This window comes from Anolis carolinensis, chromosome 3, assembly GCF_035594765.1.
Source record: "Anolis carolinensis isolate JA03-04 chromosome 3, rAnoCar3.1.pri, whole genome shotgun sequence".
NCBI lineage: Eukaryota > Metazoa > Chordata > Lepidosauria > Squamata > Dactyloidae > Anolis > Anolis carolinensis.
The window spans coordinates 34003984-34030686 of NC_085843.1; the positions used below are offsets into that span (position 1 = coordinate 34003984).

At 38.7% G+C, this 26703-nt stretch overlaps 1 protein-coding gene across 5 annotated transcripts in view; it reads right to left on the reverse strand.

The window, feature by feature from the left end:
- The window catches only part of stard13 (StAR related lipid transfer domain containing 13), a 272259-nt gene that overhangs the window by 47302 nt on the left and 198254 nt on the right, over positions 1-26703 (reverse strand). For all 5 annotated transcript variants that reach the window (XM_062974708.1, XM_062974710.1, XM_062974709.1 and 2 more), the window contains one exon: positions 461-532. In XM_062974708.1, coding sequence (XP_062830778.1) covers positions 461-532 — 72 coding nt within the window. The remainder of the gene's footprint in view (positions 1-460; positions 533-26703) is intronic.

Below are 26703 nucleotides of genomic sequence, written 5' to 3' on the forward strand. Positions count from 1 at the left end.
TTTTCAAGTGTCCCAAGGGATTTAGGGCTCATATGTAATAAACTAACATTTTTGAATTGTGCTAGAAAAGTAACTAGAAAAGTGGAGATATGACAATGGTGGAAAATTCATTTCAATTAATGTTTAAATCAGAATTTATCAAAGTTTACAACATATGGATGTGGGAGAAAGGTAATTTTCTCCCACAGAGTTAATTTTAATTTACTTTTGATCAGAATCCAGATGTGGCCTGGCAAATGCAGAAATGCCTTGCCTAGAAAAATTAGTGCGGTAGGCAACGTTGTGGAATGGTACTCTGGACCACAGCAGTTGTCTCCTTATTGTTTTCCATTGTACAGATCCTGCATTCTCCGTCCCATTGTCTATTGCCTAATGATAGCTGCCTACTAAAGCTAACACAATGCCCTTTTCCCACAATACATTAAACATGGAGCAAATAAATACTGTCCCCAAAACATACCTTCATAGAGTTGTGCATACTGTGGGAATCCAGCAGCTCGCAACCACTCACAGGCTTCTTTTGCTTCGATTTCTGAAATAGAAGGAAAAATGCAATGCATTCAAGTTCAGTTTTATGTTTTTCGTATTTTTACTTTTGTGCATGAAGGCCTGTATCGAAAATAGAGCGGTTTCATTTCTTCATATACAGGTGGTCCCCGAGTTACAATCATCTGACTTAGAATTGACTCATAGTTAAGAATTAGGGGGTGGGGGGAATGAGACAACAAGAAGTGAAAGAAATCTACTCCTCAGAAGGGACATTCACCCCTGAAAAAGTTATCATGGGGAAAAGGTGTCTCCATTGAAGCTTTCTCATCAATCCTTGTTTCCACAGCAAGCCAAATATTTCAAAACTCAATTATCACAGGTACAAAAAATGAGGTGACATTTTCTGAATGGGGCACAGACAGGCAAACAAACACCACAGTGGTGTTAACCCTTCCCTATCTTATCCAAAGCTATACAGACACACACACATACCAGTGTGTGTGTGTATGTATGTATGTATGTGTGTGTATGTATATGTATGTATGTATGTGTGTGTGTGTGTGTGTGTGTGTGTGTGTGTATATATATATATATATATATATATATATATATATATATGAATGAGACTGGTGTTACACTTAAAAATGTACCTGTTGAAGAACAGACCTACAGTCCCCGTCTTGTTTATAATTTAGGGACTGCCTGTACTTTGATACCAAATTCATTTCTGATTTTAAAAAGTCTGATAAGGTGCCTTGTACATCATCTGTCATTGTCTGCACGTTGAATCACATTGACAATTTCAGCAGCAGGAGCTGTGGTGGGCAAACACTTCACTTAGAAAAAGTACACAACTTCCCTAGGATAGTCAGGAAAGTCAAATGTTGGTTTAGCAAGGTTCTGATCATTAGAACGGCTTCGTGGAGTCTGTCAGGTCATTGAATGTCATTTGATTCAACTTTGGTTAAGAAGATGACAGTCTCCTCTTCTCTGCTACCCAAGGAGAGAGTTCATGACAAAAGGGCTACACACATAACTGATGAAAGCACATTGATGTGAGGAAAGATCTGTTTAAACACTGTGTTTCAGGTGAGAGAATTTATACAGATATAGCTGTACAACAATAGATCTTAAAGAACAGTAGTGAGAATAATACAGCCTTCCAAGATGTTGTTGGATGGCGACTACCAGTAGCCCTAGCTAAAATATCCAGCAACAAATAATGTTAAGTGATGCAGTCAAACAATATTTACAGGTCAACATGATTCCCATTCCTGTTCCAGTGCATTATCAATAGTAAGCAATGCATTTCTTGTTTAAGAAAACCGTACTAAATATATAGGGTTGCCTCAAGACAACAGGTGACTTGAATGTACACATACACACAACAATTGAGTCCCTATAGTGGACAGAAACCCTTGTTCGGTTTTCTTCAGATGATAACAATGATACTTTACTATGAAGATATTCACATCTCTGTTTTCTAAACATTACTATGTAAGCAATTGTGCTAGCCATGCTTGAGTCTGGAATCAGTGGCCGAATCAAAACAAATGAGTCCCATCCTCCTTGCAATGACAGCATATTTGCAATGGCTAAAAGATTCCTCGGACCTGTCAAGCTGCTGTGTAAAGAGCCCTTTCAAGAAAGAAGAAAGGTAGCTGAAGGTGAAGTGGTGAGCCGCATCCTAAAACCTATTAGACAGACTGTGGGACTGTCTTACCCGTAACAATGATACTTGTGATAAAATAAGGTTGTTTCTACAGAGGGATGTGATTAGGCGGAATGTATCTGCTTCATCTTGTTGTCATCTGCTTTTGAGTCATTTCTGACATACAGGGACCTTAAGGTAAATCTTTGATGGGGGCTTCTGAAATACTGTTCAGAAAGGTTTGTCTTTACAATCTGGGCTGTGAGAGTTTGACTTGCCCAAGATGATTTAGTGGCTGAGCATAATTCAGATCCTCATTGTCCAAAACTAAGCCACACTGGCTTTCCTGTCTCATTTATCTGGTAGCATTAACTGATTTTCTACCTATCAACAGAGCACTGCTTCCATGATGAAAAGCAGACACATACAGGGAACCATATAGGTGATTGGACTCTATAGATAAATGAGAAGGTGATTAGAATTTTTCTCTGAGTGCCATTGAAACAATGCACACGTAGTGGGAAAAGTTAATCAGTTCTTCTATATTTTAAAAACCATACAGAAACAACTCAGTGGTGATATTTAAATGGATACAAAGGTTTAGCGTACAGTATTGTATGTATTTTCTGACTTTTGGCAATTAGGTTTTCAGATACAGAATGCATTAAAATGATTCCTCATGGTGTAATGTAATCAGTGCTGAAGCATAAAGAATGATTAGAAGAAATAATCTTCCAAAGCAGCAATTCTTTGTCCTATGATATTTTTGTGAAATGTAATGATAGATACAACAGTACAATAAAAGCAGTGATTTGATTTCATAACAGTGGGAGCAAAGCCCTCCTGATTTGTGACTCATAGGCAATTGAGCCCTCCACTGCAACTTTCATTGGGCAGAGGAAGACAAGTCATCCATAAAAGAGATGAGCAAACATTCACCCATCTGTTACCCCTGTAGAGGTGATCTGAGAATGGGAAAACAATTCAGTGTAAGTATGTATGGAGAGAGAGGAGAGAAAAAAGTATTTATAGGTATAGAAGCTCACTTGAATTCTGTCTACTGCCACTTTAGACTATTGTAGGGAGAAAAGAAAGAAACATGATCCTAAATAAAATACTGAGTCAGAAGAAATCACAGTATGTCATTCCTTTGCCCTTCAACTTCTTATTAATTTAAGTTCATAATAGCTACTAATTTGAGATAGCTGAGTAAACAACAGTAGCTCAACAATGCCAAATGCACAATGAAAAGCAAAACAAAGAAATCTCAGTGGGAACTGAGACTCAAGTACTGTACTATGAAAGCAAGAGAAAAACAGAAAGGTCTCCTAACTGAGAAGAGTTGCCTTTCTAATCAAGTCACCATCATGGTTCTTGAGGGCATGCTGAAACTTCAGTTGGTTCCCTTGGATACATCCTCATTACACACACTTCTCAACTCAAGTTGAAGTTTTGGCAGTACTGATTTATCAACCATGGTGTTAAAGAGAAAATATGAACTTGCCTGTCTTGGATGCTGCTATTAAACAGAAACATTAGCAAAATAGACAACAAAATACGCACTAAAGACAAGTAATGCTTCAAAAATATTTGACAAAGCTATAGGGTAAAGTTCCTATTTTTTATAATACATTTTGTGTAATTCAATCTTCCCCTACTTCATCTCCCTTATATGTGTTGGATTACAATTTCCATCAACCCTGGTCAATATGAAGAATGATCTTGTTAGGCTGGGGACACTGGGGCATGTAGTGCAATATATTGGATGCTGTTATTTGCCACATGCAGTATGGAAAACCCCATTTCTGGAATCATTACAATGTAAGTCAGGGAGACAAAAATAAAGCTGTAGAATCAGCACTGCATTGTTTTTTTTAAAAAAAGATAGTAAATTATCTTTTGCTGAGGCCTTCTTTTTAAAAGCCTGCTGCTCCCTAAAATGTTGAAATATTTTTTTCAAACCAGGAGGAGAATTTTGGCAACTACTTTTGCTAATGTTGTTTAGCCTTATTGGCAGTCCATGTGGTTCTGGAGGTTCCCAGAGGCAGAAAATGGGTTCCATATCTCTAACAGGTGGTTGTTCTGGCTTGTCTATGGGTAGGGCTCAAGTTATTTAAAAATATTTATCTGGTGCTTACAGTTTACACATGTTCTAACAATGATAATCATTACCACTATCATCAATGAATTTAATACATTGTTAAAGGATTTATTTTCACGAAGATTTCATTGTAACCAGTAAAACTATGATGCAAGATTACATGCTACCAAAACAACACATATAATAAACAACATTAGGTAACGTTAGGTAGCAGATTAAAATATTTGTGGAAAATAAAGCCATAACCCCATCAAAACAGACTTTTAAGTATAAGTTTTAAATATTGTGAAAACAAAATGGGAAGCTTGTAAAAACGTGAGACCAACAACGACAAATAATAAAAAATACAAGATCTTTTTGTGTATCAAAGACAGATACAAATTATCACACTCCACAGAGCTTTTAAAAAAAAATAGAAATGCTACATATATTGCTACACATATTGCTGTTACACTAAGCTTCCTTGGTTTTTATTAGACAGCTAACCCATTAGACCATACATTTTCAATTCCTCTCAAAAGGATTCAGAATATTTTCCAAATTATGCAATCACATTTATTGTCATCAAGAGACATGCTGATGACACAGCGTTGATTTTGTACATTTCAAAGTTATAATTATTCTCATCCTTTGTGGCCGTTATATCTACAAAACAAATCACAAGGGTTTCACTTTAGCAAGATATGTGAAATAATCCTGACATTTGCATTGTGTCCAATAGCAGACACATTGTAACCAATAGCAGTAGAATGCATATGGCAAATCAACATCAAGATGTGGCCCAGATTGCCAAATTTAGCAATGAGGAAGCATATATGAACTAGAACAGACTGTAGTCATTTGCTTTGACCTGAATTTCTCCATCATCCTGGATTTATTGAGCACAAGTTACTTTAGCACTTTGAATTCAATCTGCAGTAACTGAGAACAAAGAGGGAACGTGGGAGCAAAAGTGAGAAGATGGTATATCTAAAAAGTGAGATTATAGATGATAAATTGGGATTGTCCCTGAAAAGTTGGGGCATTTGTAGGGCATGAAGTCTTTGCCTGCTGATGAAACATAGTAAGGATGAGATTAACTGAGCTTCTGCATTTTAGAAAAATCCCCTCCATAATGGTTTTAAAACTCAGGCAAGCTCCTATGCATGCAAGAACGACATATTCTTAATGCTGCACTGAGTCCCTCTACAAGGGGGAGAGAGCGGGATATGTAAATGCGTAAATAATAATAATGTGGAAGCAGGAAATCATGAATAATAGCAACTTCTGAAGAAGCATACCATAGAACGGCCTTGAGGATCAAGAAAATTCATAGAGATGGCATATTTTCTTGTATGTAGGTTTGCGGATAGAGGGGTCATACCATAAACTAGTGGTTCTCAAACTCTGCTCCTCCAGATGTTTTGGACTTCAGCTCCCAGAAATCCCAGCCAGTTTACCAGCTGTTAGGAATAGTGGAAGATGAAGTCCAAAACATTTGGAGGAGCAGAATTTGAGGAACACTGCTGTAACAAATAGTTGTATCTCCTTCAATAGAAACCAGTATGCTCCCTCCAGCCACTGATATTAGAGGATGATATTTATTCTCTTTGAATATAGTGCACATTCTTACCAAAGATTACTGTTTTTTTTTTTACAGTATGTACTAGTATAATGAGTATGCAATGACTTTGAAACTTTCCCCTCAAAGAAGCAGGATCACCATATCAAATATTTGCAGGTAGCTTTCTTTGTTACACCTTGCACTCACAACATTTGTAATGCTAATGTTCACTGCCAGAACGCTACCTCATTATTAGGAGGTCAGTGCATAAAGTACCAGTAATATTCAGATTAGACATGGAATTAGTTATAGTATCAGACCTGCAAAAGGAAATGTAATACATGTCTCTCCTTGTATGTTCATTAGTAGAAATATACTTTAAATCACACATTGTAAGTCTGATACTTAATATCCTCCAAGTTAGTGGCTGCTGAATTTCTTCCTTTTAGGGGAAATCAAGACGAGCCATGAACGTAAAAATATCTTGGCATCAATGACACTAATTTTTGCAACACTTTCAACCATGCTACAAAAAGACAATGGAGAAAATATATTGCCCTAAGTCAGAGCTTCTTAAACTTTTTCAACTTGCGACCCCTTTTTGCTCAAGACATTTTTATGAGAGCCTGGGTATATAGCTAGCTATATAAAATAAGTATACAAATCAAACTTCAAAAAATCAGATGGTTTAAATCCATGGATATGGAAGGTCAACTGTAGCATAAGAATAAAAATTTGTGCATGTTTAAGTTCCAAGTAGATAAAATCCAAATCCTTTAGGTAAAATACAGTATCTGATGGGGTTTGGTTCCAGGATACTCTATGGATAACAAAACTCATGGATGCCCAAATCTCATCATACACAAGAGTAGAGTAAAATGGTGTCCCTTATGTAAGATAGCAAAGTTAAGGTTTGTTACACATACACACACACACAATTTCAAGCTAGGGATTGTTGAATCTGTGCTTATGGAGGGTCCACTATATTCCAAGCCAAGTTCTGTAGGAAGATTATGGTGCAATCCTTAAAACAATGACAACAACCCCTTCATATTTCCTTCAAGCAAGTGGGTATGATGGGAAAAAGAAAGTGCAGTAAATCTCTGGAGGAGCTGGCTGGGGTTCTTTCTCATCTCCCTTTGCCCTTACATATTTCCCGTCTTTCTTTGACCCACATTCTCCTCTTACCACTGCTCCTCAGTTGTTGGTTATTTCTCTCCTGTCCATCTTATGGCCAATTGAACTGGCTGGTTCCCTTCCCTTCCCTCAGAAGCTTGGGCTTAGCTTCTTCTCATCCTTCCATAGCAGCAACAGTGACCTCCACCATTCACTTACATGACCCACCGTTTAAGAAGCTTTCCCCTGGACAATTTGAACAGGTTTTCAGGAACACTTACTTACAAACTGAATAAGATTAGAAGAAAACACACTATGAACTAGCTCACAGTGTTAGTTCTAACTCAAGTAGTCTCACTTCATCCATAGGAGTGAAGTAAGGGGTCAGCAGTTGGGTCAATGAATCTAGTGTAGTTGGGAGTAGCAACTGGATGGCTAATTCATCTGCATTATGAATAAATTGTACTGCTCAGTAGCACCAAATAAGGTTTAATGTGAAGGTTGAATTCTAGAAATAAAAATGATAAGCTGGAACTTATAGCAAGATGTTGGAGTGCATTCATATATTCTAACAGACCTTGAACTTGGCAACTTCTTCTATTTTATATCATATTATAAAATACAGTAGCAGGTTATGCCATTCTGGTCTCACAATTTTGTTAAATCCAGCTCAGATTTAAGCACTTGAAAGAACATCTTTGGCTAAACCACATGGTTCTTACATCAAAATGAAGGCACTATTTCCTGATTTTTAAAATGAAGCAGAAGAAAGTTTTTCTTGTCTTTTCTTTTTTTGGCGGAAGCATCATGGCTGCTTCTCATTTTTGTGTATGGGTGTAAAAGCTGGATGGTGAAGAAAGTCCACAGGAAGAGCATCAACCCATTTAAAATTTGAAACTACTTTCCCTTCATTACTGAGAAAAGCAATTGAATAATTAGGAACTGAGAATTTAGCAGTTCTGCCACATATGTGAATTGGTTCCCACAGAACCACAGCCCAACAATACATGTACGTGTAATATGTGTAATTCTAGACTATCTTACATCATAAGAAAGACTTTACAAGAAAAACAAAAATCAAAAAAATAAAACAAGACCTTTTTTTCCACCCCGTTTTTTCCTTTCCCAAATACCCGACTTTTACAAGTATTTTATTTTATGTAAATATATTCCCTCCTAATAAAAATTACCCATATATACTCGAGTATAAGCCGACCCGAATATAAGCCGAGGCACTTAATTCTACCACAAAAAAAACTGGGAAAACACTGACTCCAGTATAAGCCGAGGGTGGTAAATTTCAGAAATAAAAATAGAAACCAATAAAATTACATTAATTGAGGCATCAGTAGGTTAAATGTTTTTGAATATTTACATAAAGCTCAAATTTAAGATAAGACTGTCCAACTCTGATCAAATCATTATTCTCATCTTCTTCAATGTAAATGTGCTTATGTATCCTTTTAATAATAATAGAGTAAAATAATACATGTAATAATAATAATAAATACAGGAAAATAATACAAGTAATAATAAACAGAGTAAAATAATAAATGCAATAATAATAATAATATCAGAGTGAAATAATAAATGTATTATTATTATTAATAAAAATAGAGTAAAATAAATGTAATAGCAGCAACAATAATAGAGAAAAACAATAAATGTAATACCAATAATAATAGAGAAAAATAATAAATGTACCATATATTCTTGAGTATAAGCTGACCCAAATATAAGCCAACCAGGACCCTCACCTGAGTATAAGCCGAGGGGGGCTTTTTCAGTCTTAAAAAGAGGGCTGAAAAACTAGGCTTATACTCGAATATATACAGTACTTTAAAAAACAAAAAGACCTAAAACAAAGTTTAAAAAACCCAACATGGTCAACCTTTAGATATGTTCCTCAGAGTTCAATAAAAATAGTACTAAAAATTTGTGCTTGTGAATACCTATTTAAATACCTAGGGAGAAGTTATATATATATACACACGCTATTATGGTTAAGATGTTCTCTTGAACTCTTTTCATTACCCTATGTACAAGTCTAGAAATTTTATCCGTGCATCAATGTGACTACTGTACTTTAACTCTTATTAAAAAAAAAGAATCATCTCCTTCTCTGTGTACTGTGATGACAGGCATGATCTTAGTCCATCCCAGGAGAACCCACCACCGTTCCCCCACCATGGTGTTGCTTCTGGCTTTTTGAATGCCTGTACAGTAAAGGTGGTTGAGCTCCAGAGGCAGCACTGATGCTTCTCCCCTCTGTACAATGATCCTCAAACTTATCCATAGGTAATATCAAAATTCATAATTTTGGTCCCTAAACCTGCCCTCAATGTATATATGAGGTCAATCTAGACATATAAGGTAGATGCGTCACTCAGAAAAAGAATGGGCTGGCTTATACAAAAAGAAGTGCTTGCTCAGATAGGCAGTCTTAGCATATTAAATGGTATTAAACACAAATAAAACAGAGTGGTCACTGGAACAAATTAACGTGGAGAGATATCTTAAAATGATAGTTGTTGCAAATGTAAGCAAAACCCCTTGACAACATTGTCTGTTGAATACAATTTACTACACTCATTCATTTAGATACAACCCAGAAGTACTTAATGATAAAAGAGAAATAATAGTGTATAAATGCTGACAAATACAACCTTGGATTATAATTCATAGAAGCTCCTCAGAGCCCATGCTAGTTGTAGTTAAAAAAGGAACTTTTCCATGTTTTTGGGCATCTTGTGCTGAAACACATTTTGGAGAATGACAGGGTCCTACGCTGTCCCAGTCACAATTGTGCCTGTGTGCTTTCAAAGTTGTTTCTCACTCATGGTGACCAATAGGTTTTTAACCCTCAAATTAGGCCTGCACATCTCCTGACCACTCACCAAGTCAAATACAACCCATTCCCAGAGCTTAGAAAACTTACTTTTTTGGTCTACAATTCTCCAAATCCCTCAAACAGCAAGTCTGGTGGTCCATCGATTTCTGGGCTCCCTTATATGATATGCTGTATTAAACTCAATGGTTCACAAATGTATGCATTCCTGATTAAAATGAGCATAATTCAAATCGATTTGCTATGCAGATTTTCAGACGAAACATTGAAATACTGTTCATAAAAGTTCCCGACATGGGGCTCTTTTCAATAGTAATATTGTGAAAGGAGCACGATGGCCCCAACAATTCTGTTCAGGGGTACAACACTACAAAACAGAAGGCGGCTAGCAAAATATACTGAAGTCATAAGGCATTCTGTCAACAGCAGTATGTGTTATTGTGTGTCTTTAAGTTGTCTCCAACTGATGGCAACCCTACTGGGTTTTCTTAGCAAAATTTTTTTTTCAGCAGAGAGTTGCTTTTGCCTTCCTCTAAGGATGGAAGAATATGACTTGCCCAAAGTGGGTTTCCATGCCAAGTGGGGATCTGAAGCCAGAGCTGTAGTCTAGTGTTCAAACCATCACACCACACTGGCTCTCACAGCAGAGTATGTTGGTAAGGATTAATAAGCAACCTGGAGGAGACATTAGCTTGAAGTACACCATCAGCAAATTCACCTTCAAATGACTATTAATCGTCAGGAAATTATCTTTAGCAAGGTTATGCAGCAAGGATATTAAACTTATTTTAAATAGGGTAAAGGCAGAATGGATAGGCCTTAGTTATGAATATTTGTTTTAGGTTCCTAGAATGTAAGATGACAGTATTAACAAATGTAAAGCAGCTCTTTCTAGAAAAAAACATGTCTGTACTAATTTAGCAAGATTCCTGGAATCATTTCTCAAAAATGATTTTGAAATTTCTCCTAAATTAGGGGGTTAGGAACAATGCCAAGCATACCACATTAATTCTTTTCAGTACACCAGTATAATGGAAAGCTGCACAAAATGAATTAAAATTACCAGGCTAACAATGGCTAGATTCTGTTTTTTATGTCAGGCAGGATACACAACAGAAGGAACATGTAAAAAAAGAAGAGAAAAACAGAACATTTGTACAAAGAGAAACATGTAATTAATTAGGGACAAAGAATGTCATGTATTTAAGAGAAAACATATATTGATGTTAACTACTGAAATTATGACAGGGGATAGCTAACTGTTTCAAAATGTTTTTGTTAAGGACAAAGTTGTTGATTTACAGTTCAGTACTAAGTTATCTTGGAATAGATCTAAAAATGGCAGGTGGTAAAACACTGCTGAGTCCCATAAAAGTAGTAATGGATCCCCAGTGTATTTAGAATTACAGGAACTGAAATTATAGCAAGTTCATAAGAAAGGGGTAGACCTAAGCACCTATCCAATCTTGAAAGTTAAGCATGGTCAGTCTCATATTTGGATGGGAGATTGCTAAGGAATACCAGGCGCTGTAGGTTAAGTATTGCTTGCCTAAGAAAAACATGTGAAATTTGGGGTACTGTCATAAGTCAACAGATGACCTGAAGGCATGAGCATACATGCACATAGAGAACATGGAAAAAAATCAGGGTTTGCTAAATTTCACTTTATGGTGCTGATAGAACAATGAAGCCCATTGCATCTAGTGGTGCCAGAACGCAGTCTGTTCAGCGCCTTCCAAGTCGCCCAGTTTTCTGTGTGCCCAGGAGAGAGTCTCTCATTTGGTATCAGCCACGGCTTGAGGTTCCGGGTTTTAGCCTGTCACTTTTGGACTCTCGCTTGCTGAGGTGTTCCTGTGAGTATCTCTGTAGATCTTAGAAAACTATTTCTTGATTTAAGGTGTTGGTATGCTGGCTGATATCCCAACAGGGGATGAGTGTAGAGACGTGTAAAAACAGCCAATTTAACATGTGATAGGAATCCCCCTCCCCCTTGCCAGTCTGTAAATACAGTAGAGTCTCACTTATCCAAGACTCGCTTATCCAAGGTTCTGGATTATCCAATGTATTTTTATAGTCAAATGTTTTCAATATATCATATTTTGGTGCTAAATTCGTACATACATTGAAGTATTGAACTACTTTTTCTGTCAAATTTGTTGTATAACATGATGTTTTGGTGCTTAATTTGTAAAGTCATAACCTAATTTGATGTTTAATAGGCTTTTCCTTAATCCCTCCTTATTATCCAAGATATTTGCTTATCCAAGCTTCTGCCAGCCCGTTTAGCTTGGATAAGTGAGACTCTACTGTAAAACGATGACATCATCATGGAGGGAGGAGTTGAGATGGGCAGTATTGTATCCTTTCTTTCGCCATTACTTTTTTGGGACCGAGGAATAAGGAACAGTAACAGATCTCTTTTCAAATGTTAAATAAATAGATTTCATTTTTTAATTGAGAGATATCTGTGCTTATATAGTAAATGAAATATTCCTTATACTTTCGGGGATTATTATATCATCTTCACCTGTCTTCCTTATGATGGCAAATCAAACAGATAAATCTTAAAGAAAGTGGATAAAATGATTAGGTGTGATGATGGTAGGAAAATCTTCCATTTAATTTCAAAACGGGGTGTGGCGAAGCTTAAGGGAAAACCAACGATCTCAAAAATTTTACTTATTGTGTGGGATGAAGTCCAAAGCTTAGAAGTTACTTTGGGGGATTACAAAGTACAGTAACTTCTGTTTAGGACATGTTGTAAGTGGAATCTGGAGGAAAAAGAGTCCTACTACAAGAAAAAAAAATTAAGCAATGCAAACTATCAGACAATTGAATACTAGCAAATTATTACTAACTTCCAGTCCAATCAGATGTCTGCTTGGGTGGAGAAAGTTATTAAAAAGCATTTTCTAAATGCATTTGCTAAAAACACAAGTAGCACCATGCTAAGCCATGCCATAGTAGATATTCCATTGCAGAAAATGCTCCAATACCATACCTCTTCTTTCTAGAACTCTTAATTTCATTTTGTTTGAATACGCCTGACAAAGCATTCCCATTGGAAAGCAAAAATGTTTCCTATTCCAAGGTGAAGTCAATAAATTCTAATGTCCAGAAAGACTTCCAATTGATGTTGTGCAGATGAAAAAACAGATGAGAAGATAAAAGAAGCCGGGAGAGAAGCAGAAGAGGAGAGAAAGAAGTTATTATAAAGTTTCAAGAAGGACCTGGACAGAGATAGGCCTGGGAAGATCAATGAGATTTGTTGGAATAATTCGATCAGTGTATACTGTACCCAGTCTTAATAGACTCTAGTCCAGTGGTTCTCAACCTGGGATCCCCAGATGCTTTTGGCCTTCAACTCCCAGAAATCCTAAGAGCTGGTAAACTAGATGGAATTTCTGGGAGTTGTAGGCCAAAAACATCTGGGGACCCAGATTCAGAGCCACTGCTCTCGTCTTATAAGAACGGAGGATTTCTTTAGATATCAATGTGTACTCTTATCTCAATTCATTTAAAATGTGTTAAGACACTGTTGTTTTTCCAGGAATCTTTTTGCTTCTTTTGTTTGGTTCATCACCAAATATATCTTCGCTATAGCTTTTCTTTGATGTTGAGAACCTGGCTCGAAGCAATGGTTATGTGGGGAAACTTTCTAGGATCTAAGGGCCTCATCAGATGGGCAGGGAAAAAAAGAGGGAAAGCGTAGGACAGCAGAGGGAACCATCTAACTCTGTTCCATCAAGGTCTGTTTTCTGCTATCCTCATAGAAACATAGAATCATAGAGTTGGAAGAGACCTCACAGGCCATCCAGTCCACCCCCCTGCCAAGAATCAGGAAAGTCACATTCAAAGCACCCCCGACAGATGGCCATCCAGCCTCTGCTTAAAAGTCTCCAAAGAAGGAGCGTTCCACTGCCGAACAGCTCTCACAGTTAGGAAGTTCTTCTTAATGTTCAGGTGGAATCTTCTTTCCTGTAGTTTGAAATCTCCTGGTCCATCTTTCCCCGTATTTCCCTGCTTTGTGCCATTAGGCACTCTGAGCTCTGTTTATCCACGCTACTGAACTGGAGCACCACCGAGCCTCACAAGAAGTTGCTTTGTGTCATGTGATGGACTCCATAGGACTCTGTTTCGGCAGCATGGAGAAAGAGGTAAAAGATGCAGAGAAGACTGTGTCTAACGATGTCATAGGGCTCAGTACAATAGTACTACTGTTCTTAAAAAGCTGTTGGCTTACCACAGGCTATAACTGCAGAGAGCCGTGGTATGGCTTGTGGACCTTTCTCTCTACAACCCGAGAACTGCAGAACATGTGAATGAAAAAAAAGAGGGTGAAACAACACAGAGCTGACATCAGTGTACAATCTGCGTAATGGCCATTGCTGGTCCAACGTAGAGTAAGAAAATGTAATGATGTGGACAACCTAACCATCTATTAATTAGGTTGTCTGGTTTCTTGTGAGGAAACAACTGAAAAGATGTTCCCTTTAAAGACATGGAAGGTTTCCTTCAATAAAACCCATAGGGCTTCCAAAAATGAAGCATAACAATGTTCACTATTTTTGTGCCTGAAAATCAGAAATTGCTCTCTTTTTATCTAAATGATGCACAGCACAATTTCAAACTATGGGGTCTTAAGTTAACATGATAAACAGTTTGCTGAAAACCACAGTCTCCATAATGAGGCCTTTGTCCTACTTGCCAATCCTCACAGATAGTTTAGATAATTTTTCTTTGAATGCTATCCACAAAAACAAAAACACAAAAATACCATACATTTCTCAGAAGGGATCCAATGGAATTCCAGATACAATGGAATTAATGTGGGCTCTTGCAATTATAAAGAAATTATTGTAATTCATTTAAAAGTCTTGTAAAAAATATAACTGTTGTATTTAATTCCAGGAATACACCCACACAGACAAACACAGTAAAACTAGGAATTTTGGGTTTTGAGTTTCTCCATGCAAAACACATTTCACAGAGTGAAGAAGACACCCATTTACCCACTCTTACACGTGCCCTTCGTTTCCTGCTTCATCCTACTACCTATTTTTATTTATACAAAAATTACTACATATCTCCCCTCGAAAGTATAAAAAGAGGCATAAGAAGACTTCATACCCTTCAACATTTCACAGTTGAAAACTGGGACACTTGTGTCCAAATAATATCAAAATATGGTTAAGATGAGAAAGAACAAATAATCTAGGAGAGACTGAAGCTGTTAGCTTTTGCCTGGCCTTAGCAGAAGGAAAGGATTCATCTTCCTCCTCTCTTTACCCTTCTGCTGAGTAGAGTGGATGCAAACTACATTTGTACTTTGAACTCAGTGCCTGCCTACACCAGCCAGAAACCCCAAAATGCTTATTAGCGGAAGTTAGGGAATACTCTGGAGTTTCTCCAAAACTTCAGAGCAGAAACACACCTTGCAATTGGAATGGATTGCTGGACTAGCTCTATAATTTGAATAGGTCCAGCTTTCAGTGTCACCATATCCTTTTCCTTGTGCTCACCCCCTTCCTTTCCTTGGGTCATATATGTTAATGTGGGATTTGTGTACTGATAGTGTTTAAATTCAATTTGTGTCTTGGTTTGTATTGCATACTGATTGCATCATCCAGAGTGTACTATAGTCTGGAAAGAGTTAATTGCTAAGAAGCTGTGATGACCCTGATGTGTGGCTGGAGCTGGGGAGTATTCAGACACAAGTGTATGCATTACTGATTGCATCAGTTCTGTTCTGTTCTGCTGTCTGTTGAGAAGTCAAGTCCTGTGTCCATTGTCTTCAAGTCTGTTTGTCTTTATTACTGCTTTCAGTAAAACTTGTATATAGTTTTACCATTCTCTCTGATGTCTCTTCGTTCTGCACTCCACTGACCCCATCCAACTGCTGCTGCGCTGCATAAATTATTCTGACAATATAGGCACCTTTGCTGATTTCAGGTTGTGCAAGCACCTTTGCTATGGTCAAAAGCTCTCTGGAGCTCTGTGGCTCTCACAATGAAGATGGGAGTGACCATCCAGCATGACTGAACCAGCTTGGGGCCAGCTGGACAGTCTGGACTTGTAAACAGCTCAGCTGAGTCCAAGGTCAATCCAAGGCAGCAAGGAGTTCTCAGTTTGCAAGAACTAATTAGGATTGCCCATACTAAATTGGAACAGTTGGAGGTTATGGAATAGCTTACCATTAAAATACAATTACTACACTTAAAAATAGCACCAAACACAACACACATTGGAGAATACAAAACTGACATTAGCATCAACAGAGGAACAGCAGAACTAAATGCTTGTTTAAGGGCGATTTCTTAATTTTGCTGGTAGAACAGAGAAGAAGTTAACCCGACCCCTTACAGCAGATAAGTCCATATGCAGGGTGTCACCATAAGCATCTATACTGTCATATAATGCAGACTGAACGGAATTGAACTGGATTATATGAGTCTACATTGCCATATAATCCAGTTCAATCTGAATTATAATGACTGTGTAGTCTTCTTCTGAGTTGCCAACTGATACCTCTAAAGGTAAGGGTAGGTGCGAGAGATATAACTGAGCTATCTTTAAGGAAAGGCAAATCCACATGGTGGAGATACTCCTTTTTATAAACTCAGCCCAATCCAAATCAATGTTACTGTGGATTGCATTTAGAAAAAAACTGGCAGCCAATGCAAATTGTACCACCTTGGACAGAAGTCTTCTTAATCAATAGCACCTCTCTTTAGTTCAGATATACGTAATTCCATCCTTATTCAACACATTATTGATTCCAAACATTGATTCTGAACTTTCCCAGCCCCTCCACAATAAATGGAAAGTGGATGCAAAGTCAGCACAGGGACAAACCCCTCTCCCTATACTTGGATGATTTCTGCCAGCAATTTCATGCAGACATTGAAAAACAAATTTTTGAAGCATGGTTGAGCAAAATTGAGTCCTCCAGATATTATTGGATTGCAGTGCACAGCATTCCTCACCATTTGTTATGCTGTCATTCATAAAAATTATAGTCCATCTGAAGGTCCAAAATTTCCCCACTTCTGTTTTAAAGCTAGGAAAGATAATCAACAAAAGGTTGTCTGCCCCTCTTAAAAATCATGAACCCAGTCAATATAGTTGAAGCCAAGAACCTTTGTGTTCCATGCCTGTTTACTAAGTGGCTACTCAGATAAGCACAGAAGGGTCAAGTTGCACAAATGGTATTAGCATCTTGCCTTCTTATGATAAACTAAAAGAAACAAAGCATTGTAGTATTTCACAATTTTTAAATACTTCAAATTCCTAAGAAGTATTTCAACACTTCCAATGTCTGGCCCTCCAGATATTTTAAGACTGCATCTCCCATGATCCTTAAATGGGAAGGTGGGGTAATCACAAAATTGGAAGCTCAAACTCTGGACAACTGCACTTAAGATGCATATGAACCCTACAGAGAAAATATGAAACACTCTCTGCACACTGAAAATTTCTCCATTGTTATATGCTCAGCTGTGCTGAAAAATCCTTATTGCCTTGCAAAAGACCTGAGGTTGCTTTAGCAAAACGGTTTACTTTGATCTTCAAATAACGTTCTTCTCTTTGTAGATCAAAGCAAATCATTGCAAACACTAACCATCTTTGGATCACCTTAACAGCCAGTAATATTGTTTAGGAAGCTAAATGAAGGTAGAGCCAAGGAGAACAGAGGCAACAGAATTCAAAGCAATAGGCCAGAGTATCAGCCCTCAAATCTGGAGTCTTTCTCACTTAAAGTGGAAGAATTGGCTGGACTGCTGTCTATTGTGTATTAAGAGCAGCATGTGACAGAGAGGAAGGAGAGAAGGTGGTCTTAGATATATGAGCAAGGAAATAAAGGAGCCAGGAAGGTTGGAGCAACCTCGTAGACTTGTGCAAAACTCACACAAACAATTCATGACCATTGCACGGTGCAGAGAGGAAAGGTAAATGGTAAGAAACAGGTATCTGAATAGGAAAATCCATCTAATACTGGTAGCTGCTTCCTAGAGGTCACTGTTACTATTTGCTACCTGAAATTTATATTGGAATTCAAGAATTAAATCTTGGGCTTGCTGCATGCAAAACATATGCTCTGCTGCTGAGCTATGCCATCAATTCAGCACTGTAACTACCATCAAACCACACATCAAAACAAACCTACATATCTTTCATTACATTTGCTTGAGGAATTGGAACTGATAAACTTCATAGTAGGGAAGCAGAAACTGTTTTTCAGTCAACTTACTAGTGAAGCCAGCATGAAATTGAATTAGTAAAACTTGGCAAATTACATAATATGGAAACCCAGAGGAACATTTTCAACAGCTAGACAATCAGCAAAACATACTCACTAGTAGCCACAATTGCTGCCATTCCTATTAAATGGGAAAATTACAATACACATGGCATTGTAAAGTTCTTTCAAATCATACAAAAATTATAAAGTGTGCCGAAGACTCTTTGCCAGCCCACCATGAGCTTTTCTCCTCAGATCCAGCACTGCTTTTAACATATATAAAAAGGTAAAGGTTTCCCTTGATGTTAAGTCCAGTCGTGACTGACTCTGGGGGTTGGTGCTCATCTCCATTTTTAAGCCAAAGAGCCAGCGTTGTCCATAGACATCTCCAAGGTCATGTGGCTGGCATGACTGCATGGAGTGCCTGTTTTCGAACTGCTAGGTTGGCAGGAGCTGGGGCTAATAGCAGGCGCTCATTCTGCTCCCGGGATTTGAAACTGGGACCTTTTGGTCTGCAAGTTCAGCAGCTCAGCGCTTTAACACACTGTGCCACCAATTTGTTGTCACCAGTATTTCTTTCCCATCAAAATCCAAGGAATCTGTTTTTCTGTTAAACCAATGGAACTTCCTTCTGAACTTCCTTGACCCATTTGATCCCTTTTTGCCAGTAGGCAAGGATCTAGCTATTTAATTCAGCCTTTAACTGGTTGGGATATAAGTACTGTATAGGAAAATCATGCACTACTTATGTGTTTTATGCATTTTTGATTATTTAAATCGATGTTTTAAAATAATGTTTTAATTGGCATGGTAATGTTTTCTAACTTTTATATCATATATTGTTTTAGGCGGGATATAAATCAAAACAATTACTGGTTCACTGATGTTGCACAGCACAACAAATATTGTACATCTACATTGAGACAGAGACTTCTGGTGCCCTCCATAAATGGGCATGTACAGTTCCCAGGTTTCAAAACCACCTTATTATTTCTGGCTCTCCAGGCAGTGAGACAAATCTCAAGGAAAGTGATACTGAAGAAGAAGGAAGAACGATGCTTTAACATATATAGTATATGAAATTATTAAGAACAAATGATGCTTCATTCTTCCTTCTTCAGTATCACTTTCCTTAAGATTTGTCTCACTGCTAATAATAATAATGACCCAAAATGCAGACTGTGTAAGGAAACTGACGAAACCATTGATCATATCCTCAGCTGTTGTAAGAAAATAGCACAGACAGACTACAAACAGAAGCACAACCATGTGGCCCAAATGATCCATTGGAACTTATGCCTCAAGTACCACCTCCCTGCAGTAAAGAACTGGTGGGATAACAAACCTGCAAAAGTATTGGAAAATGAGCACACAAAGATACTGTGGGACTTCCGAATCCAGACTGACAAAGTTCTGGAAAACAACACACCAGACATCACAGTTGTGGAAAAGAAAAAGGTTTGGATCATTGATGTTGCCATCCCAGGTGACAGTCGCATTGACGAAAAACAACAGGAAAAACTCAGCCGCTATCAGGACCTCAAGACTGAACTTCAAAGACTCTGGCAGAAACCAGTGCAGGTGGTCCCGGTGGTGATGGGCACACTGGGTGCCGTGCCAAAAGATCTCAGCCGGCATTTGGAAACAATAGACATTGACAAAATTACGATCTGCCAACTGCAAAAGGCCACCCTACTGGGATCTGCACGCATCATCTAAAAATACATCACACAGTCCTAGACACTTGGGAAGTGTTCGACTTGTGATTTTGTGATACGAAATCCAGCATGTCTATCTTGTTTGCTGTGTCATAATAATAATAATAATAATAATAATAATAATAATAATAATAATAATAATAATAATTTATTTGTATTCCGCCCTATCTCCCCAAGGGGACTCAGGGTGGATTCCAACATACAATGACAAACATTCAGTGCCTCCATAAAACAAACAAATACTGTCATAAAATCCCAGGAAAACCCCACATATGAAAACAGCAGTTAAAACCTAACATCAAATTAAAGCAAAGAGCAATGAATTAAACCTAACATCAATAATTTAAACCAACAAAGACAAAAATTGTATGGCATATAATCTGAAATATTCATATTAATTTACAGAAACCAACGGAAGTTTACAAAATTGTGTGGGTTAGTTGTGTGGCCTATAGTAGTAGACAAGGCTGACGTAGGCTAGCAGAGCTCAGATACAAAATAGTTCTCGACCAGGGCCCTGTAGTGGTCACTCATTGACTAATCCTCCTCCTCTCCATATGCTAGTGAGTAGAAGTAGGTCTTTAGTTGTTTTTTGAAGGAGAGCGGGGCAGTTTTATTTCTTTAGGAAGGGAGTTCCAGAGATGGGGGCGACCACGGAGAAGGCCCTCTCTCTCGCTTCCACCAGCCATACTTGGGATGGGGGCGGGACCGAGAGCAGGGCCTCCTCTGCTGACCACAGTGCCCAGGCTGGTTTGTAAGAGGAGATGTGATCGGTCAAGTAGCCTGGACCCAAGCCGTTTAGGGCTTTAAAGGTAATAACCAGCCAGTGGAGCTGCCAGAACATGGAAGTGGATCTCTCCCTGTACAGAGCTCCTATTAGCAGTCTGGCCACCGATCTCTGAACCAGTTGAAGCATCCAAATTATCTTCAAAGGTAGCCCCACATAGAGAGCGTTGCAGTAGTCCAAGCGGGATGTGATGAAAGCGTGGACTATCACGGCCAGATCTGGCATCTCAAGGTATGGGCACAGCTGTCACAGAAGCTTTAATTATGCAAAGGCACTCCTGGCCACTGCCAATATCTGGGGTTCCAGGGTCAGTGATACACCCCCAGACTGCGAACCTGTGTTTTCAGGGGGAATATGACCCCATCCAACACAGGCTGTATTCTTACACTCTGATTTGCCTTACAACTGACCAGGAGTACTTCTGTCTTGTCTAGATTTAATTTCAACTTATTAGCCCTCATCCAGTACATCACTAATGACAGGCACTGCTTTAGGGGCAGGACGGCATCCTTGGTATTATGTGGAAAGGAGTAATAGAGTTGTGTGTCATCTACATAAATTTGACACCGCACTCCAAAACTCCGGATGAGCTCTCCCAGCAGTTTCATGTAAATGTTGAACAGCTTGGGGGACAGAATTGAACCCCAAGGGACCCCACAGGTCAGAAATGTACAGTGATTCCATGAAACTTTAGGCAGCATCCTAAAACCTGGCAACTTTAATAGGAGTAAAAAAGCCATGGCTACAAACACAGAATGTGACTTTAGCAAGGTCAGTGCAAGCCACAATCTCTCGCACCCTCCCTCCCTTTCCCTCTCCCCCCTCTCTCTACACCAATATTAGAATAATTAATAATTTAGACATTTCCTCAAGCTACAGTGTGAACCATTCTGAAGCAAAGTCAGTTTCTTCCATTAAGTAATAATTAGCTTGCAATCCAGTGTTTTCCCCCTGTAGCATGCCTGCCTCCAGAGTGAGCAAACCCTTACCTAAATGTTAACATTAAGTTTTGTAATATATCAAAGACTTTAAGAAAAACAAATATGAAGGTTGAGCATAATTTCCCCAAATGCAGATTATCTCAAGCATGTAAGTACTTTCAAGGGGATTTTGGAAAATCTTATTTGGTTTGATTTTCTTTGCTCTAGCGTTTCTAACAGGAAATTGGGTATGCTATGCTTAGCAGCAGGTCAGCCGTTAATGTTATTAGAACCATAGTCTGTGGATGTTGCTTGGAAGTAAGTTCTATTGTGTTTAAAGTTAATATACTTAGTATTGCACTCTACACTTAGTCACTACTTTCTAGATTAATTTTGAAATACAGTATTCATGAATAATATCATTCTAGCAATATAAACATGGGAATGATTGTACATTGCTTCCTGTTTTGATAAACCAACCACAAGGCAACTCATTTCATCTGCCAAGGAGGTCTTGTGTTTCTTGAAAAGAAGAAACACAAGTCCCCTTAGGCCTCTTGCAATTTGCTTTTCAGACTAAGTTGACAGATCACTGGGGAAACAAAGAGATGGAAACCTTGCTTCTGTGGGAACATGCAGACAAAATTTTGCTATGGGGATAGCTGAAATTAGTGGAACAGAAAACATCTCATAGGTACCTAGTTATGAGTTTCTTGGATGCAGTCTTAAAGATTCAATTTTGTAACTGCCCCAACTATTTCAGTGACATTTTCTTCTTCTAATTTAAGCTTAAGTAAGCTTTTTAGTGTCAAAAGTGGAGTCTTGCTCTCTATTTTAAAGGGTTTTCAAATATGATCTTGGGGAAACTGATATGTTGCCTGGAAGCTAAAACGGGTACAATAAATGGTTGCTAGCAGACAAAATTAATTTTTGTGGCAGGGTACCAAAATATTTCTACAATGTACTGATCTGGCCACTTATACAATGGTAGAAATTAAAGATATGGCTGTGTTAGTCTGGAATATCAGTAAGCAAAAGGATCTTGTAGGTCCTTGGAGACTAATTGAGGGCCTTTCCACACATTCATATAACCCAGAATATCAAGGCAGAAAATTCCACAATATCTGCTTTGAACTGGGTTATCCGAGTAGACACTGCCATATATTCCAGCTCAAACCAGAAAATGTGGGATTTTATTCAGCTGTAGAAGGGGCCTAAGTCTACTTCATCAGGTGAAGAATTTGTCTACAAAAGTTCATGCTACCCACTATGGTTCCTCAGGCCCCATCCACAAAGTTACATGGTCGTGCGGAAGGGCCCTTGGTCTGCAAAAGCTCTTCTACCAACTTCATTCTGGCAGTTAATTTCTAATTTTATACAATGGTAATAAGCCTACTAATGCTAGTGGACTGCCTTCAGTATTTTTTATTCAAAAGGCAACTGGGGCAGATGCTACAGTATTTAGCAAATGAGGTTTCAAACAAGACCAGACATGAAAATGAGCTTCTACCTTTGGAAAGTTTCGTTACTACCATGTTCACCCGAATTTGTCCGAATGAATGATTCATGCAATTTGCTTATATAATTGTTTATATGAGAAGACCAAGATTCAGCTAAGCAGCCTGAATTTCTGAACTATTTGTAAGGTTTGTCCATCTGGGCAATACAATTTCAAGTTCATCTCTCTTTGGGCACCACTCAGGAGAAGGGGAAACATCCTCAACTCAGTCTAGGTCTACACTGCCCTATATCCCAGGATCTAATCCCAGATTGCTTTCTTATCCCAGATTATCTGGCAGTGTAGACTCATATAATCCAGTTCAATGCAGATAATTTGTGATCATACCATGGGATATAGGGAAGTGTAGATCCAGTATACACTGTAGATCATTTAAATGCCAGTAATATGAATACATACATCTGGCATTTAAATGACCTCAGATTTCAGACTGGGCATCTTCCCTTACATGTTCTCAAACAATAGAAAATACTTCTTCTGGTGGCCTTGGAAAATTGCTGCAAATCCAAGTACATACTATGGCTAATCAACAACAAGCATAAGTAGATGAACCCAGTGGTTGAATTCAGAGGCAAACCAGGCATGATGTTAATTATGTGACTGAAAGTTCCTAAAATATCAACAGCATCCCCCTTCCCAGCCAAAGGCTGGAGATATATATAGATATAGATATAGATATAGATATAGATATATAGAATGTAGAAGTTTAGTCTCATGCTTAATGGTTGTCCTTCCTACCTCTGCTGGAAGTTTCTATCCAATAAAGAGTGTAGTAAAAGAAATAGTGAGATACCAGTGCCTGGCAGCAAAGATTTGCTATGTACTTTCTGAATTTGAATGGAAAGTATTTGGAAATGTCCCCTGGTGTGGAATATAGCTTTTTTTTTGGGGGGGGGGGGAGAGATGGCTGCTTCCAAAGTTTAACAAAAAAAGGAAAATAGATAAACACATTTCAGACTGCTCTGTGTCAACTGTAAGCATACTAAATATCCCCATAGCATCCAATCAGCCATTTATCCCCACCGAACAGATAAAACTACTGAACAATGTTACCTTGTTGAATCTGTTTCAATTTAATTCAGTTCAACAGAACAGCACTTTCTATTCATTCTATTCTCAGCCCTTGTCCAAGCTAGGAATAGGCAAGGTTAGGAAAAATGCTATAGTGCCTGTTTTCTGGTACTTGATTCTGGTGAAATGTTGGTCTAATTTATTTTTTATTTTATTTTGGATGGAGATATAAAATGCAGCTTCTTTTATTATTATTCTAGGACATATGCCTATAACGGCATGCATATGGATGCAAGATCCCTGCATGTTGAATAATACCTTTGACCACCATACCTTCAGATAGCAAATATCACTGAATATTTCAAGTTGGAAGGCATTTTATAGCGAGCGTAAACATTTAGTAGAATCACCACAGTAATTCTACTAAACAATCTTAGTGAGAGGATCACTCCATCAGTAGCACATCCTGTTCTACAACATGCGATGACTAGTGACTTCCATGTGATTGGGGCAGTGAATATGTTCTGGCTTTCAGTCTGAATCTTAAAGGCACTGAACCTATTTTGAAAATAGGCTTCAGCAGATTGTATAGCTCCTTTAAGGTTCTGATTCAGAATCAAATCACTGATGTGGAAGCCACCAGGAGCCACTGCCCAGACACTGATGAAGGTCACATTATTTCAGAAAGATAGATAGATAAGAGTTTCCAGCAATGTGCAATGGAAGTGGTTGGGTAGCAGCACTGGTGTGAAACAATGGGTTCCTTTCAAGTTCACTTCAGAAGTGAAATGTTGGAGGGGAGGAGGCAAACAGGCCTGGCTTTGGGGTTGTCTGCTCATAGATTCAGGTATGTTGAAGGACTCTGGGACTGTGTTTGTATCTTCTGATAATTACACAAGGTGCTCAAGACCCGAAATGCTCAAGCAAAGCAGAACAGTTCACTGATCTTGGGCCAACCATCATTCTTTCTCAACCTAACACGGTTGGCATGAGTACAAAGAAAAGGTAGAAAACCGTGTATTTCCCCTTATGGGGGAGGGAGGGAGGAAGAAAAGTAAGAGGAAAATTGGGTTGCTGTGCATTTTCTGGACTGTATGGCCATGTTCCAAAAGCATTCTCTCCTGATGTTTTGCCCACATCTATAGCAGGCATGGGGACCCCTGGTGGCACAGTGCGTTAAAGCGCTGACCTGCTGAACTTGCGGACCAAAAGGTGCCAGGTTCAAATCCCGGGAGCAGAATGAGTGCCCGCTGTTAGCCCCAGCTCCTGCCAACCTAACATTTCGAAAATATGCAAATATAAGTAGATCGATAGGTACCGCTATCGGTAACGGCGCTCCATGCAGTCATGCCAGCCACATGACCTTGGAGGTGTCTACGGACAACGCTGGCTCTTCAGCTTAGAAATGGAGATGAGCACCAACCCCCAGAGTCGGTCACGACTGGACTTAATGTCAGGGAAAACCTTTACTTTTACCTTTTATAGCAGGCATCCTCAGAGGTGTGAGGTCTGGGGTTGATATATCTTTGGAAAGTCCAGGTTAGAAGAAAGAACTCTTGTCTGTTTGAGACAAGTGTGAATGTTGCAATTGATCACCTTGATTAGGATTTAATGGCCTTGCAGATTCAGTCATGAACAGCACTTCAGACTACTTCAACCTGAGAAGTCAGCCACAGCAGAGCACTTGATGAACCAACCTGGACACATATTATTTGAGAACACAGAAATGATGGACCACTCTAACAACCACCGTGTCAGACTACATAGAGAAGCCATTGAAATCCACACGCAGGTGGGCAATTTCAACAGAAAGGAGGAAACCATGAAAATGAACAAAATCTGGCTACCAGTATTTAAAAAACTCTAAAATCAGGACAGTAAATAAAAAATAATACTCTGACAACAGGGGAATTCTAGACATGAAACAATCAGGGTCAGCTAACACTTCCCAACAAAGGATTCCCTCAGGCAGGAAGAACGTGGGCTTTGAACCTGCAAGGCCATTAAATAATGATCAAGGTGATCAACTGCAACATTCACACTTGCCTCAAACAGACAAGAGTTCTTTCTCCCACCCTGAACATCCCACAGATATATCAACCCCACTTGCCTAGTTTCTAACAGACCTCACACCTATGAGGATGCCTGCCATAGATGTGGGTGATACGTCAGGAGAGAATGCTTCTGGAACATGGCCATACAGTTCAGAAAACTCACAGCAACCCAGTGATTCTAGCCATGTACAAATATGTGAAGGGAAGTCATAGGGAAGAGGGAGCAAGCTTGTTTTCTCCTGCCCTGCAGACTAGGACACGGAACAATGGCTTCAAACTACAGGAAAGGAGATTCCACCTGAACATCAGGAAGAACTTCCTCACTGTGAGAGCTGTTCGACAGTGGAACTCTCTCCCCGGGGCCGTGGTGGAGGCTCCTTCCTTGAAGGCTTTTAAGCAGAGGCTGGATGGCCATCTGTCGGGGGTGCTTTGAATGCGATTTCCTGCTTCTTAGCAGGGGGTTGGACTAGATGGCCCATGTGGTCTCTTCCAACTCTACTATTCTATGATTCTATGATTCTATGAAAGCCTTCAACAACACATAAGAGGAGAATGATTCTCTTCTATTTCATGTCCTAATAGTCTATGCCATAAGATTTTTTTTATTTTACCAGAGCTGGGACTCATGACATTTGTCCTTACTAAAGAGATCTATATAGAGAAATCAGCATCTACATGCTTTCCTGAACTAAGATGCTTGAGTG